General features: G+C 32.4%; 6 protein-coding genes across 6 annotated transcripts; 2 read left to right on the forward strand and 4 right to left on the reverse strand.

Annotated features, from left to right (window-relative positions):
* The first annotated feature begins 37 nt into the window (after positions 1-37).
* BX664DRAFT_338689 (Rho GTPase activation protein) lies at positions 38-2,669 on the forward strand. The gene is made up of 9 exons (XM_051546485.1): positions 38-260; positions 328-606; positions 684-916; positions 1,011-1,397; positions 1,499-1,505; positions 1,573-1,650; positions 1,757-2,062; positions 2,129-2,257; positions 2,321-2,669. Exons 2-9 carry the CDS (start codon positions 423-425, stop codon positions 2,611-2,613), a joined length of 1,617 nt encoding a protein of 538 aa, XP_051398579.1. The 5' UTR covers positions 38-260; positions 328-422; the 3' UTR covers positions 2,614-2,669.
* Positions 2,670-4,479, reverse strand: BX664DRAFT_338708 (pantothenate kinase). The gene is made up of 7 exons (XM_051546486.1): positions 4,282-4,479; positions 3,905-4,178; positions 3,677-3,786; positions 3,542-3,619; positions 3,399-3,459; positions 2,914-3,311; positions 2,670-2,849 (listed from the first exon to the last, which is right to left on the reverse strand). Exons 1-7 carry the CDS (start codon positions 4,393-4,395, stop codon positions 2,793-2,795), a joined length of 1,092 nt encoding a protein of 363 aa, XP_051398580.1. The 5' UTR covers positions 4,396-4,479; the 3' UTR covers positions 2,670-2,792.
* Positions 4,480-6,265: 1,786 nt separating this feature from the next.
* BX664DRAFT_267199 (uncharacterized protein) lies at positions 6,266-8,846 on the reverse strand (the record flags this gene model as incomplete). The annotated part of the gene is made up of 5 exons (XM_051540939.1): positions 6,266-6,816; positions 6,902-7,096; positions 8,114-8,363; positions 8,432-8,479; positions 8,556-8,846. The coding sequence occupies 5 exons, from the start codon at positions 8,844-8,846 to the stop codon at positions 6,266-6,268; spliced, it is 1,335 nt and encodes a 444-aa protein (XP_051398581.1).
* Positions 8,847-9,253: 407 nt separating this feature from the next.
* Positions 9,254-10,672, reverse strand: BX664DRAFT_338714 (GRASP55/65 PDZ-like domain-containing protein). Its single transcript, XM_051546487.1, has 6 exons — positions 10,546-10,672; positions 10,365-10,445; positions 10,177-10,276; positions 10,054-10,113; positions 9,738-9,976; positions 9,254-9,676 (listed from the first exon to the last, which is right to left on the reverse strand). Exons 1-6 carry the CDS (start codon positions 10,597-10,599, stop codon positions 9,305-9,307), a joined length of 906 nt encoding a protein of 301 aa, XP_051398582.1. The 5' UTR covers positions 10,600-10,672; the 3' UTR covers positions 9,254-9,304.
* Positions 10,673-10,815: 143 nt separating this feature from the next.
* Positions 10,816-11,588, forward strand: BX664DRAFT_338716 (hydroxyisourate hydrolase). Its single transcript, XM_051546488.1, has 4 exons — positions 10,816-11,106; positions 11,177-11,315; positions 11,370-11,484; positions 11,572-11,588. Exons 1-3 carry the CDS (start codon positions 10,982-10,984, stop codon positions 11,457-11,459), a joined length of 354 nt encoding a protein of 117 aa, XP_051398583.1. The 5' UTR covers positions 10,816-10,981; the 3' UTR covers positions 11,460-11,484; positions 11,572-11,588.
* Positions 11,589-11,917: 329 nt separating this feature from the next.
* BX664DRAFT_284237 (uncharacterized protein) lies at positions 11,918-12,560 on the reverse strand. The gene is made up of 3 exons (XM_051541630.1): positions 12,301-12,560; positions 12,194-12,234; positions 11,918-12,097 (listed from the first exon to the last, which is right to left on the reverse strand). Exons 1-3 carry the CDS (start codon positions 12,534-12,536, stop codon positions 11,961-11,963), a joined length of 414 nt encoding a protein of 137 aa, XP_051398584.1. The 5' UTR covers positions 12,537-12,560; the 3' UTR covers positions 11,918-11,960.
* Between the last annotated feature and the right edge of the window lie 450 nt (positions 12,561-13,010).

Genomic DNA, 13,010 nt, shown 5'->3' on the forward strand with positions numbered 1-13,010 from the left:
TTTTTTTCTTTCTTTCTTTCTTTTCAACCCCCTTTATCCCCTATTCCTCTTTTTTTTTTTTATTCATATTAGTATTATGGCTCAATATCTTATTGCTCAATGGGATTATGCTGCCGAAGGGGAGTTCGAATTATCCTTTCAACAAGGTGACCGTATTAAACTATTAGAAAAACATAACGATGATTGGTAAGTTTGAAAAATTAAAAGTTAGTTTCTATTTCTCATTTCTTTTTTTAATAATATATTTTGTAGGTGGGAAGGTAATCTTTATTATAGAAAAACATAAACTACAAACCTTATTGTTAACTTTTGTTTATTTTTTTTTAGGTGAATTGAATGATACCATTGGATTCTTTCCTGCAAATAGAACTCAATTAGAAAAACCATCTTCTACACTTAGTAAGTATATTTATTTCTCAATCATGTCTTTTTTTCAATTACTGGAATATGGTTTTTTTTTAATAGTTGATACTCAACTTTCTCCTACAACTGACACAACACCAACCTTATTACCACAACAACAACAACCTCCAATTATTACTTCTCGTCCTTCATCTTCTTCACAAAATTTACCTGAATTACCACTGGACTGGTCTTTTGCATATGGTAATATAATATTTTTATATATATGACTATGAACACATGTTTCTCATATATATATATATCATTTTTCTCTTGGATAGATGATGAAGGTACAATATATTATTTCAATGAACGTACCGGGGAATCAAGATGGGAACCACCAACAAAAGGACTAGAACAAAAAGATCAATATCAAGAGGAATCATCACAACAACACTTATCAGCACCACCGCCGCCACCACGAACATCGTCAAGAAAGGATTTGACAACACAAGAAGATCTGGAATTAGAAAATGCATTTTATCAACTCGATCCTGAAGCAATGAAGAAATTGGTAACAAAAAAAAAAAAAAAAAAAAAAAAAAAAAAAAAAAAAAAAAAGAGGAAGAATCCAAATATTCAATCATCTTTTTTTTTTCTTTTGATAGGCGTTGGAACGATTAGATCAAAACAATATACGATATCAGGGTTATGTACAAATGAAAATGGTGGCTATTGGTGGTAAACTCAGCTCATGGAAAATGTATTATGCAATATTGTTACAAGGCTACTTGTTGTTGTACAAAGAAACACACGTCAAATACCGCAAAAAGATGACTACCATTCCTCCTGTAGGCAGCTTTGATTTGGAAGGTTGTCAAATTGATCCTGCTGGAAAAAACGATACCAAACGAAAACATTCTTTTATGATCACCATTCCTCCTCCACGTCAAAAAGTCACATTATATATTCAAACTGCCAATGATAATGAATGTGCTGCTTGGTTGGATGCCATTATGCGAGAATTAATTCGTCGAAAAGAAGGAAAATCACAGGTAACTTTTTTCTTTTTTTTAATGATCTTTGTAAAAATCTAATCTCTTTTTTTTCTTTCTTTCTTTTGTTTTATAAATCTAATTCATCTTCTGAAATTAAGGATATTGGTAACATGACATTATACATATGATTAATAACGATAATTAATATTATGACACTTTTTTATATATACAGATATTCTTCAATTATTACGTGCCTTGACTCTGGACGACAAGCAAATGAAAGTCAACAAGAAAATGACTAAAAATATGGGTAATAGATGATTATACATATATATATATATATATATATATATATATATATTGACTAAAAATTTACTCTCTTTTCTTTTTTTTTTTTTTTTTTTTTTGTTTGTTAGATACAGAGGATCGACAAGATATTGGAGTCAATGTGGATGGTCGCCCTAACAAGAAACTTGGTTGGTTCTCTGGGAATGCGAAACACAAGAATCCAGGTACTCAGGTTCAAACAATGGATATTAGTCATCAAGGTGATAATGATATATTTGGAGGCTTCCTTTATTTGGATCAAGATCAATATGTACCAGTAGTTGTGCGACAATGTATTGAACAAGTAGAAATGAAAGGGTTAGATTCCGTTGGTATTTATCGTTTATCTGGACCAGCATCTACCATCCAAAAATACCGAACAGCTTATAATCGACGTAAGTAATAAATAATAATAATAAAGAAAAAAAAACTTACTACGGAGGGTTATATATTTATTATAGGTGAACTTGTCGATCTTGCAGAAGAGCATGACATCAATGTGGCGACTGGACTATTAAAACTCTACTTTAGAGAATTGAAGAATCCTTTATTAACTTTTGAATATTATGATTGGTTTATTGAGGCTGCTCGTAAGTGAATGTAATCAACTTGACAACATTAAACTCACATTTTTTTTTTACTTCATCTGGTAGGGATAAGTGACTATGATGATCGCATGTATCAAATCAAATCCATTATTCACGTTTTACCCAAGGCCAACTTTATTGTATTAGAATATTTAATGCGACATTTACATCGAGTGGCCGAACATAGCGATCTCAACAAAATGGAAACCTCTAATTTGGCATTGATCTTCTCGGTTGGTTTATTACGTACTCCTCAAGATGATATTTCTAGCATTATGCATACCGATTTACAAAGTAAGATTGTGGAGGCCATTATTCAACAAGTCGATTGGTTTTTTGAAGTCGATGAAGAAGTCTAGTGGATATTTTTTTTTCTTTTTGTATTTTGGAATAATAAAATTGTATGTATGTGTCATTTTTTTATATATTATTGTAAAAATAAAATAAAATATCAACTATATACTATTTCTTATAAAAATCTAAACTATGGAATAAATTGTACTAGAATGAATTGTTGGATTATATACGTATATATATATTAAATAGGGAATGCACAAGAAAGATTTGATTTTGGTAAAGTACGATGTTTCAGAAACTAAACAAAAAAAAAAAAATGGAGTAAATAAAAAAGAAAGAGGAGAGGATTAAATTTAACTTACAGCACCAGTAGCACCTAGATGACCTTCATGACGTAAAAATAAAGCCTTCATATCACCATTGGACCAGAACTTGATGGCATAAGACAAAGTATTCATTGTGATTGGATGACCTCGAATAAAGCAACCACCGAAATAAATACGTTTAATGTCATGTTGTTGAGCATTCAAATAGGCAATTTGTCCAATATTATTACTGACCATATAAAGTAGACTTTTCGCTATATCAGATTGTTCAAAACTTGATTTATTTTGTCGAACACCTTTCTTGAATACCTTGCCAAAACTGGAGGCGATCCTGGACGATTTCAATCCCAGCTTGCTGTAATCTGTTCCGTAAATATCACCTACCAATAGATCGACATTTCGATTATCCCCATCCTTTGACATGGCTAACATATCTAGGTAACAATAAAAAAAAAAAAGATACTTTAGCCATTTATTTTTTATCCTTTTCTTTTTTATTTTTATTTTTATTTTTTCTTTACCATCAAATGAACCAGCGTCTGTCAATAAGGATAATAAACCCCATAGAGTCCCACCGCCCAGCTGGAGAGAAAAAAAAAAAAAAAAAGGAGGGAAAATAAGGTTTTCTTTTTTGTCAACATACTTTTTTTCATGAATGACTTACCGATGTGCCACTAATACGTGTGAATTGATTTGGTCCTGTCACTTTCAATATACTAACCCCTGAACCAATATTGACAATCTAATATAAAAAATAAAAATAAATATCATATCATTGTTCATCTATATATTGTTTTACCATGTAAGGGTATATGTTCTTTGGAGTTTCTTCAAATTGAATAGGATTAGTATCTAATTCATTATAGGTAAAGACTTCATAGGGTATTTCAGTAATAAAGAAACTTAGACCTACAAAAAAAAAAAAAAATTGGTTATGAACGGACCATCATACCGAGACCACCCCCCACCTTCTGTACCTGACCACTTTTCTCTACTTTTTTTTGGGGGGAGAGGGAAAACAACTTACCAGCAACAAGACATTCCATTTCATCGTCCTTTTCAATGACCACACCAGGTAATCGTCGTTTCAGTAAGTTATAAAATAAATGAGCACCACCACCTGTTGCTTGTAATACTTGGTTGATATTAGGAGCCAGAGCCCTTGCTGAGGTCATCAATTTGGCAATAAAGTCAATACAGTCATCTATGCGTTCAGTTTCGAATATCTTGAAATGAAGTCGTCCACCTTTGGAAGGTGAAGAAGGGGTATAATAAACTACTTTGGCCAATGACCCACCTATCTAATCATCACCATTTCAAAATATTAATAATAAAAAAAAAAAAAGAAGTTGAGTCAATTATTTTTTTTTTGGGGGGGAGACATTTTTTTTTTCTTTTGTTTACATCTACAGCCACTTGAGGAACATGATCCGTTTGATTGGGTAAAACAATATCTCTTGTTTCATGATGAGAAGTCAAGGTTGCTTCTGATACACTTGCACCTATCACATTCATCATTTTGCTGAGTTGATAGAAAAAAAAAGAAAAAAGAAGAAAGAAATAAAGAATAAAAAAAAAAAGGAGAAAAGAAAGGGAAAAAAAAGACCTGGCGGAGATGGAAAGGATCATCAACAGTGGGTTTCCCAAAATTTATACAAAAAAAAAAGTAGAAAATGATGTTCCAGCTTACTCAATGTCAAATGGTTGGGGGAGGAAAGGGAAACGATAATTTAACCTCCGTAGGAAACAGAATGAATATTACGAATGCAGATTATTCATACAAGCATTGACTTTTTGTTTGATTTTTCTCACACTGTTTGATAAAAATGTGGAGACTACCTTATTTAGATTATATGCTTTTTTTTTAAATATAAATAAAAAGAGACGGCTAAGAATTCATCCATCATCAAACAAAAAAAAAAAAAATAATCTTATTTCTAATCTTTTATTGTAAATAACAATTTATCATCTGTCTATAGGAAACCATATAATAAACTATAAAGGTAAAAAAAAAAAATGTGATAATTTTTTTTCATATATATATGTGTGTGTGAGGGTATCGAAAAATGAATGTCATCTATCCATAAGTGATCATTGCTTGAGCCATCAGCATATCGAGTTCCTAATAATAATATATTACTAAAACAGATCCATCTATTTATTTTTTTTTTTTTTTTACCTTTTCAAATTGTTCCAATTGTACATGACAATCCTTAAAAACCTCATTGATTTCACTTCGAATAGGAGCTGTATAATGTCGAGATGATCGTCGATTCTTCTTTTCCGCTTCCTTCTTTTCCAAGGCCTCTTGACATTTCGCTGTACCACGAATCATAATCATTAGTTCGTCCATACCAAAGTCATCCCAATATAACACAGATTGAATAGATCCATGACGACCTCTGGATGATTTGCTTTTCTTCTTTACTTCTTCTTCCTCTTCGTATGGATGTTGCTGAGATATCGTTCTGGTACTGGAATGATCACTAATACCTGTCATACTTGTTGCAATCGTACTAGTAGTACTTGTCGTACTAGGAGGATCATCTATGGCTTGGTTACGTAATTGTTGTTGTTCAATAGATGAAGACACTGATGAAGGGGATGGGATTCTCTTGTTGGAATAAGGAGATTGGGATAATGACAGTTGTTGGTGATGTGTAATGGCTTCAGTCAAAGGTTCATTGCTGTTTCTCGTATGGGCCAAACTATCCAAAGCTTCATCCAATTTCATCAATACGTCGTCATCTTCAGGCGTTACTTGTTCTTTGTTGGTATCCTTGAAATTTTGTTGGATATAATGATGTTGTGCAGTTGTTTGGATAGGCGATGATGTCATGTCGATAGGACTTTGTAGTTGATCATATTCAGTATGTTGTGTTTCCAATGGATGAAGATTTGGCATGGGATTTGATACATCTTCATTTGATTTTGTATGAGGCATGGGAGTATTTTGTCGTACAGGTGGACGATGAGATCGGGCTAAAATAAGTAGAAGAGGATTAATATTAAATATTCATACAACATCGTTTCACACTTTTTTTTAAGTAAATTACCGGGACGCTGAGGTGCTTCAGAAGTTCGTTGTTGTAAATCACGTCCTGATGAACTAGTAGTAGTAGTAGAATGGTCATGACTGGTTGGAGGCACACGTCGTAAAATGAAGAATGTTTCATCTGCTTGAGGAGAATGGATAACCGACGACATGGAGGCAATAGAAGATCGATCAGGATTACTACTACGAGAGTAATGGATAGTAGGTAATGATTCACTATCATAAGCACTAGTGATTGGATCATTAATATTCAAAGTTCGTTCTAAATAAAAAAAAAAATAAATGTATACATCAAAAAGAGAGTTAGACAGGTGGTTCATAAAATTAGGTTGACTATATATTACCTCGACCATTTCGGAAGACATTCAGTCTATACATGACAGCTTCACCTTCAGAACCACCATCTATGCGTAACGCCTTGATTCGATCATTCAAATCGGAAGAACCTTCTACCACACCATTCAGTAAATGAAATCTTTCTAGAATCAAAGCAGCGACATTGCCAACTGAACCTGTATGAGGTACCGAAAGAGATTTATCCACACGAGTCTGACCAGGCATAAATAATCCATCTTGATCCACAATTTCGGACTTTAACAGCGATACCTTGATCCGGATCACACCTTCTTCATGAATAGTACGCTTTTTGCTATGTAGATAAAATCGGACAGTGTTGTCGGTAGCACGTTCATTTCCAGGTGATGTAGGAGATGTTGGCTGATGATAAGATGGGCCACCTATATGTATAGTAGAATCCGAATTGGTAGACATGAGTTGTGAAATCCGTCTAGCTTTCTTCAAAGAAGGCATTGGTGTGTTCAAATGGCCGGTCAATGAATGATAAATGGATAGTGGTCGATCAGAAGGTACCAACGTGTATTCATCTATTTGATAGTGGTGGAGAAAGCGAGATAACATAAGAGTCAGTAAGTGTATGATTCCTTTTTTTTTTTTTTCTCAATTACTTACCACCATCCACGCCTTTTACCACCAAATAGTAATTCATAGCATTATCCATTGTAGTTTCATTTGCACTATTGTCGAAGGAGTCTACTACCTGTTGAATCAATTCCTGTGCTGTTGTAGATGCATAAGCTAAAGCTGGTTTCACATCTTCCCCAAACGCAAAATTTCCACAGTATATCATCAGTGTCGTTGGTTGCTCTTCATGATGCTGACGTTGATGCTCATGATTTTGATGCTGATCATTATGTTGTGGATGTTGATGATGGTATTGCTGATGCTGTTGTATTTGCTGTTGTTGCTGTTGTACTTGCTGTTGTTGTTGCTGCTGCTGATGTCGCTGTTGTTGCTGTTGTTGCTTTTGTTGTTGTTGCTGTTGCTGTTGCTGTTGCTGTTGTTGTTGTTGCACATGATGATGAGGGTGATCAAAATGTGAGGACGAATAAGAAGTGTAAGAAGAAGGCGACATGATGGAGGATGGACTCGTGGGGGAGATCATCATGGAATTGGGACCGTCCATAGGAGTGTGGTATCTATTATTGCTATCAGACGCGTAGTTGTTGCCATCGTAACCAGAGGAAGGATTGCCATGAGTTTGAAGAAGCATTGCAGAGTCTAGACTTCCAGAACGATCTCTTTCAGAATAAGAGGTGGATTGCGAGCTGAGTGAGGCTGTTTCAGATAAAATACTATCGCTGCCATGTGTGATTTGTTTGGTTGTTGCTGTTGTTGTTGATGATGACGATGTGGATTCTTTTCGCTTTCCATTACCACTATCTTTACTACCTCGAGAGAAAAATTTTCGTATACTTGATTTCTTTCCGCTGCCGTTATTGCCAGTCCGAGGAGAGGTTGGAGATGATAATGGGTCATCCTCACCTAGTAATCGTTCCAATTTGTTACCAGATTTCCTTTGCTGTTGTACTGCTCTATTGTAATTGTAGTCGTCTTCAGTTTCAGCACCACGAGCTATGGAAGGAGTTAAAGATATCTTAATAGTTTCTGATTGTTCTAAATCCAAAGTATCTCTTGGACCAGCTTTGTTTCCATTACTGCGTATAGATAAGGGAGATTCAATAGATTGTTCACTAGGTCGACGATCAAGAGAATGTGTTACAATAGGTGGTACATGTGCCGCTTTGTTATTTGACATTTTGGATGAGATATGTGGGCTATATCCATTAGTATGTAGATCTCCACTGTTGTTGTTTGGATGACTAGTACCAGAAAGATGGCTGCTATAATAATCATAGTCGTCAGAATCCGAGGAGCCATCGTCTGTATCTGAGGAAAGTAATGCTTCATCCCATTCTTCATATTCTTCAGCAAAATCGTCTTCATCATCACTACCACCGAATATAACTTGAGCTTGGAATTTGACACCTTTTGCTAAAGTAACACGTTTTGTTGCCTTGGATTTCGCTGATGGTGGAGCTGGGAAAGCATCTTGTATATCACGTCTTGTAAGCTAAAAAAAAAAAAAAATCAGTAAGGAGATATATATATTTTTTTTATGTATGAAAATGAGGTGCATACTTCAATATTACGATGGGAATTTAGTCGAGCCAAGCGTTCATAGGGTGTCTAATAAAAAAACAACAAATAGAAAGCGTGGGTTATATGTGAATAAAAGTCTTGATTTATATATATGCAGACATACTTCTATATTTTCGGCAGGTATATAACCAACTTCAGATGTTTTCAAGACTTTGACTAACCACCAATATGAATTACTATCGTCTAATAAGGTCAGGGCATCACCTTTCACAACAGAAGCTTGACCATCCACAGTAGCAGCAAAAGTATGAAGAGCATAAACCAGATCAAAGTTAATATTGGGATCGGGTATACTAAGAACAGATGTAGAATCGTCTTCTTCTTCATCATGTCCAACTTGATCCTCTTCGTCTTCGTCTTCGTCGTCGTCATAATAGTGATGTTGGTCATCCATATCGTCGTCATATAAGGAATGATGTTGCAAATGAGAATGTAGATGACTAGTAGAGTTATTATAACCCGTCAACCGACGTCCATCTTTAGTTACTGTAGATTGGTTCATAATAATAAAGAGAGGATAATAAGAATACTTTGTTGTAATGAGAGTAAGGACTGGAGAACTGATAATAGATATTTAACAGTTACCCTTTTTTCTATTGATAAAAAAAAAAAAAAGGTAAAAACTGTATGAATAATAGAAAATAAAAAGGAACGGTAAAAGAAAAAAAAAAAAAAAAAAAAAAAAGAAGGGGAAGAATAAAGAAAAAAAGAGAATAAAAAATCAAGACAAAAAAGTCAAGACTCAAGGTGTCTTCGGAGAGTCAAAAAAGGTAATGAATATTCCAAAATGTAACAATTGTGTATTATGTGAAACAGGTTTTTTTATTGGTAAAAAAAAAAATCTAAACTACATCAATCATTATTTTCAACTTGAGGGGAATCTGGTAATCTTGTATTTTGTGCTTCTTTGAGTAAATATTCTTGTTGATTTGACATGGTATCTGTTGTTGTTGTTTTTGTTGTTGTTTCTTCAATAGATGATCTTTGTTGAGGTGTTGATATAGGACCTTCTTCTAAACTTGTTATTGAATGATTTGTTGAATGATCAGTTGTAGGTTCAAAATCCGCTGCACTGAAGATCGTATTACTATATTGTTCTTGATCATGATCATCATTATTATTATCGTTTGATTTCCTTCGAGGAATTCTGTGTAGTAAACCAAATCCAACATCACATCCTAAAGATCCTGTACCACCCCAATCACGATTTGGTACAATAATAACCTATAACAAAATATATATATATTAATCATCATCATCATCATCATATATATATAATTCTTACTTCACGACAACTATCCCATTCTGTGTTGTATACATATAATCTTAAAGGTTTTCCAAGATTTTCTTCCACTAAATTGTAAAAATCATCATCACTTTTCAAAACTGTTTGTGGACTTCCAATAACATAGTCAGTATGAGGGATAATACCAGCCATTTCAGCAGGTGAATTTGGTGATACGTCTAATATATGCCAAACATATTCACCAGCTCGTTCATAAGTACAATAACGTATAGAGCAACCTAATATCAAAATAATATAAAAAATAAAAAATAAAAAATAAAAAAACTATTCACACATACCTTGATTAATTCCCTACCAATTAAACTTTTTTCATTAGGATCTGTAGACCAATCAGTTGCAGGAATTAAACTAATTTCTAATAATGACAAAAAAAAAAAAGTCAATTTTGGAAGACATTGTTATATTATTATTTAGTTACCTCGAAAAGCACGTTCCTTACTTGAATAAATGGTTAATGGTAATGGTTTATCTTTATGTTGTTGTAAAGTAGTCATCAGTATATCAGTATCACCATCTTCCTATTAGTTTAGTTCAATCAGTTTTTTATTTTTTTTTATCACCACATTGTTGTTGTTCTTCCTTTTTTTTTTTTTTTTTTTTTTTTACCAAACTAATACCATTGATGGCAACAATATAATCAAAAAACTGTTCCATACCAGCATGATATGCTGGAGAGTTCTCTTTCACCTAAAAAGAAAAAAAAAAGGATATTTGTTAATAAAAAGTGGGAATCATCGAAGTTTTTCTTCTATCCAAAAACAAATAAACCAAAAAAAAAAAAAGTTACCTTCAAAACATGAAAACCATAACGACCATATTCTGTACTTTGAATACCACCCATAAAAAAAAAAGATTAATTCTCTTTAAATAGTTAAATGTATATATAAATATAATATTATAAGAAAAAAAAAAAAAGAAAAGAAAAAGTGTATCAATATAATCGGTTGAAAGTAACGTTATTTGGACCGGAGACATCAAACCGGTGACTTTTTTTAGGCACACAAAAAAAGGAGTAATTTCCCATCATGGAGATTATTTTTTCCTACAAATCTCGAACTTTTTTTTTTCTCTTTCTTTCTTTATATGTCTTCTTCTTTCTCTTCTTCTTCTTCTTCTTCTTCTTCTTCCAGACTAGAAGTCGTTAAGAATCACTTGGAAGTAAATGGTTTTATCTTTCTTTTGAATAACTAATACTAACTTGGTCTTTTTTTTTTATATAGCCCATGTCTGCTCATAAAAGTCCCATTACTTGTCACGTCCTTATTGCTTCTACTGGTGTTCCAGGTCGTGGTGTTAGTGTCAAGATAGAAAAGTTAAACGGAGGCTCTTTCAGTACATTATCTACTGCGTAAGAATGCATATATATATATATATATATATATATAAACTTATACTAACTATTATTATTATTATTATAGTCAAACCAACGAAGACGGTCGTTGTCCTACTTTATTACCAGAAGGATATAAAGCTGAAAAGGGTATTTATCGTGTTACTTTTGAAACCAAAGAATACTTTAACAAGATCGATCAAGAATGTTTCTATCCTTATGTGCAGGTAATATAAATATAAATATAAATATATGAAACTAATATATATCTTTATCTCTAGATCATTTTTGAATTGGCTAAACCAAAAGAACATTACCATATCCCCCTTTTACTTAGTCCTTATTCTTATACAACTTATCGTGGTAGTTGATCAAATTATAATAAAATATACTTTTGTACCATTATATACATGTTTAATAGTTTTAGGTATAATTGTGTAACATCATTGAGAAAATATACCTCTTCAATGTATCGGCCAATAGAATCCACTTAAAAAAAAATATCATCCTCCCCACCTTTTGATGCCTACACTTTCAACAACCATCAAACTCTAAAAAAAAGAAGGGTCTTTAATCGTATTTCTATGATATCATTAATGATAGGTTGTCATTTTGTACTGTATCACTTTCTTTTTTTTTTTTTATTATTTTTTTCTGAAACTATCGATCGTAGACATATTCATGACATTCCATTTGCATAAAAAAAAAAATAATAATAATAACAAACATCTTTTTTTTTCTCTCTCTCTTTGTTTTATTGATCAAAATAATAAAGTGTATGATACAAGACTATTATTACAATAAACTGTATACGAATAATAGAATAATTATAAATAAATAAATAAATAAATAAATAAATTCAATCACCTAAACTAAATTTCAGTTGGTTCCAGTAATGCAGATGAGGGTGCCACTCCTTGAACTTCAGTCAAAGCAGCATCTACTATATATGTATAATGACCCGATTTCCTTTCTTCCTTCATTTCATAAGCAATCAATAGTTCGCATCCTAACCATATAAAAAAAAAATAATGATAAAATTAGCATCCTAAAAAAAAAAAGTACTTTTACATGGATTTGAGTATATAAAAAAAATGATACTTACGTGGACAATGATATCGATATTGTTTTTCAAATCCTTCACCTCTATTCAAAGAAAAGTCAATATTTTTATATTCAATACATTAGATCTTGACTTTTTTAAAAGATTACCTTTTCAAAATAACTGGTTGTTTTGCTTCCGCTGTCAATTTGTATGTACGTTGTCTATTGTCAATAATGATAGCATTATCCGTTTTTCGTCGTGGTAAAAGTTGTAATTCAGCGTCAATCACTAGTAAAAATTCAGAGCAGAGACAATAATAGATCTGTAGTTTTTGACGTTGATCAGTTTGTCCTTCATCAAAATTAGAAGAAGAAATAGTAGAAGACGATACTATTTTTGGCATGGTGGAATAATACAAAAAAAAAAAAAAAAAAAGAAGGATAAACGTGTTCAAGGACAGGGAAAGAAGAAGAAGAAGAAGAAAAAAAAAAACAGTCGGTATTTCAAACCATCCTTTTTGGCTTGTTGCTTTCCTGCAACTTCCATTTTTGGGGATTGGCACCGAAAATGAAAATCCTTTGGGTACCAAAAGATAAAAATGATAATAATAATTTAGTATCATAACAAAATACTGATAGCCATTGATGATACTTTGTTGTCTTTAAGATAGATGAAGATTTGAACCAATAGATCAATAATAACAATAATAATAATAATGGATTATTAAACATTATACTGTTTGCTTTATTTTTTTAAATTACGATACCATTGGATGATAAAATAATAACAATACTGAAGCTGAAAAACAAAAGACAATGTGATTAAAGAAAAAACAAAATGAGTTTATGGCGAAAATATGAAGATTGACGATAAAATA

The sequence above is a fragment of the Halteromyces radiatus genome, assembly GCF_025201355.1.
Source record: "Halteromyces radiatus strain CBS 162.75 chromosome Unknown BX664scaffold_6, whole genome shotgun sequence".
Classification (NCBI taxonomy): domain Eukaryota; kingdom Fungi; phylum Mucoromycota; class Mucoromycetes; order Mucorales; family Cunninghamellaceae; genus Halteromyces; species Halteromyces radiatus.

Excerpts from the sequence above, each read along its gene's own strand:
- BX664DRAFT_338689 (XM_051546485.1), top strand. The coding sequence starts at position 423 with ATGTCTTTTTTTCAATTACTGGAATATGGTTTTTTTTTAATAGTTGAT. Across the intron at positions 1,651-1,756 it reads GAAAATGACTAAAAATATGG|ATACAGAGGATCGACAAGAT; the intron begins GTAATAGATGAT and ends TTTGTTTGTTAG. Across the intron at positions 2,063-2,128 it reads CCGAACAGCTTATAATCGAC|GTGAACTTGTCGATCTTGCA; the intron begins GTAAGTAATAAA and ends TATTTATTATAG.
- BX664DRAFT_338708 (XM_051546486.1), bottom strand. The coding sequence starts at position 4,395 with ATGATGAATGTGATAGGTGCAAGTGTATCAGAAGCAACCTTGACTTCT. Across the intron at positions 3,787-3,904 it reads AATGGAATGTCTTGTTGCTG|GTCTAAGTTTCTTTATTACT; the intron begins GTAAGTTGTTTT and ends TTTTTTTTGTAG. Across the intron at positions 3,620-3,676 it reads AGAACATATACCCTTACATG|ATTGTCAATATTGGTTCAGG; the intron begins GTAAAACAATAT and ends TTTTTATATTAG.
- BX664DRAFT_338714 (XM_051546487.1), bottom strand. The coding sequence starts at position 10,599 with ATGGGTGGTATTCAAAGTACAGAATATGGTCGTTATGGTTTTCATGTT. Across the intron at positions 10,114-10,176 it reads TAAGGAACGTGCTTTTCGAG|AAATTAGTTTAATTCCTGCA; the intron begins GTAACTAAATAA and ends TGTCATTATTAG. Across the intron at positions 9,677-9,737 it reads AATGGGATAGTTGTCGTGAA|GTTATTATTGTACCAAATCG; the intron begins GTAAGAATTATA and ends ATTTTGTTATAG.
- BX664DRAFT_338716 (XM_051546488.1), top strand. The coding sequence starts at position 10,982 with ATGTCTGCTCATAAAAGTCCCATTACTTGTCACGTCCTTATTGCTTCT. Across the intron at positions 11,107-11,176 it reads TTCAGTACATTATCTACTGC|TCAAACCAACGAAGACGGTC; the intron begins GTAAGAATGCAT and ends TTATTATTATAG. Across the intron at positions 11,316-11,369 it reads GTTTCTATCCTTATGTGCAG|ATCATTTTTGAATTGGCTAA; the intron begins GTAATATAAATA and ends CTTTATCTCTAG.
- BX664DRAFT_284237 (XM_051541630.1), bottom strand. The coding sequence starts at position 12,536 with ATGCCAAAAATAGTATCGTCTTCTACTATTTCTTCTTCTAATTTTGAT. Across the intron at positions 12,235-12,300 it reads CAACCAGTTATTTTGAAAAG|AGGTGAAGGATTTGAAAAAC; the intron begins GTAATCTTTTAA and ends TTCTTTGAATAG. Across the intron at positions 12,098-12,193 it reads ATATCGATATCATTGTCCAC|GATGCGAACTATTGATTGCT; the intron begins GTAAGTATCATT and ends TTATATGGTTAG.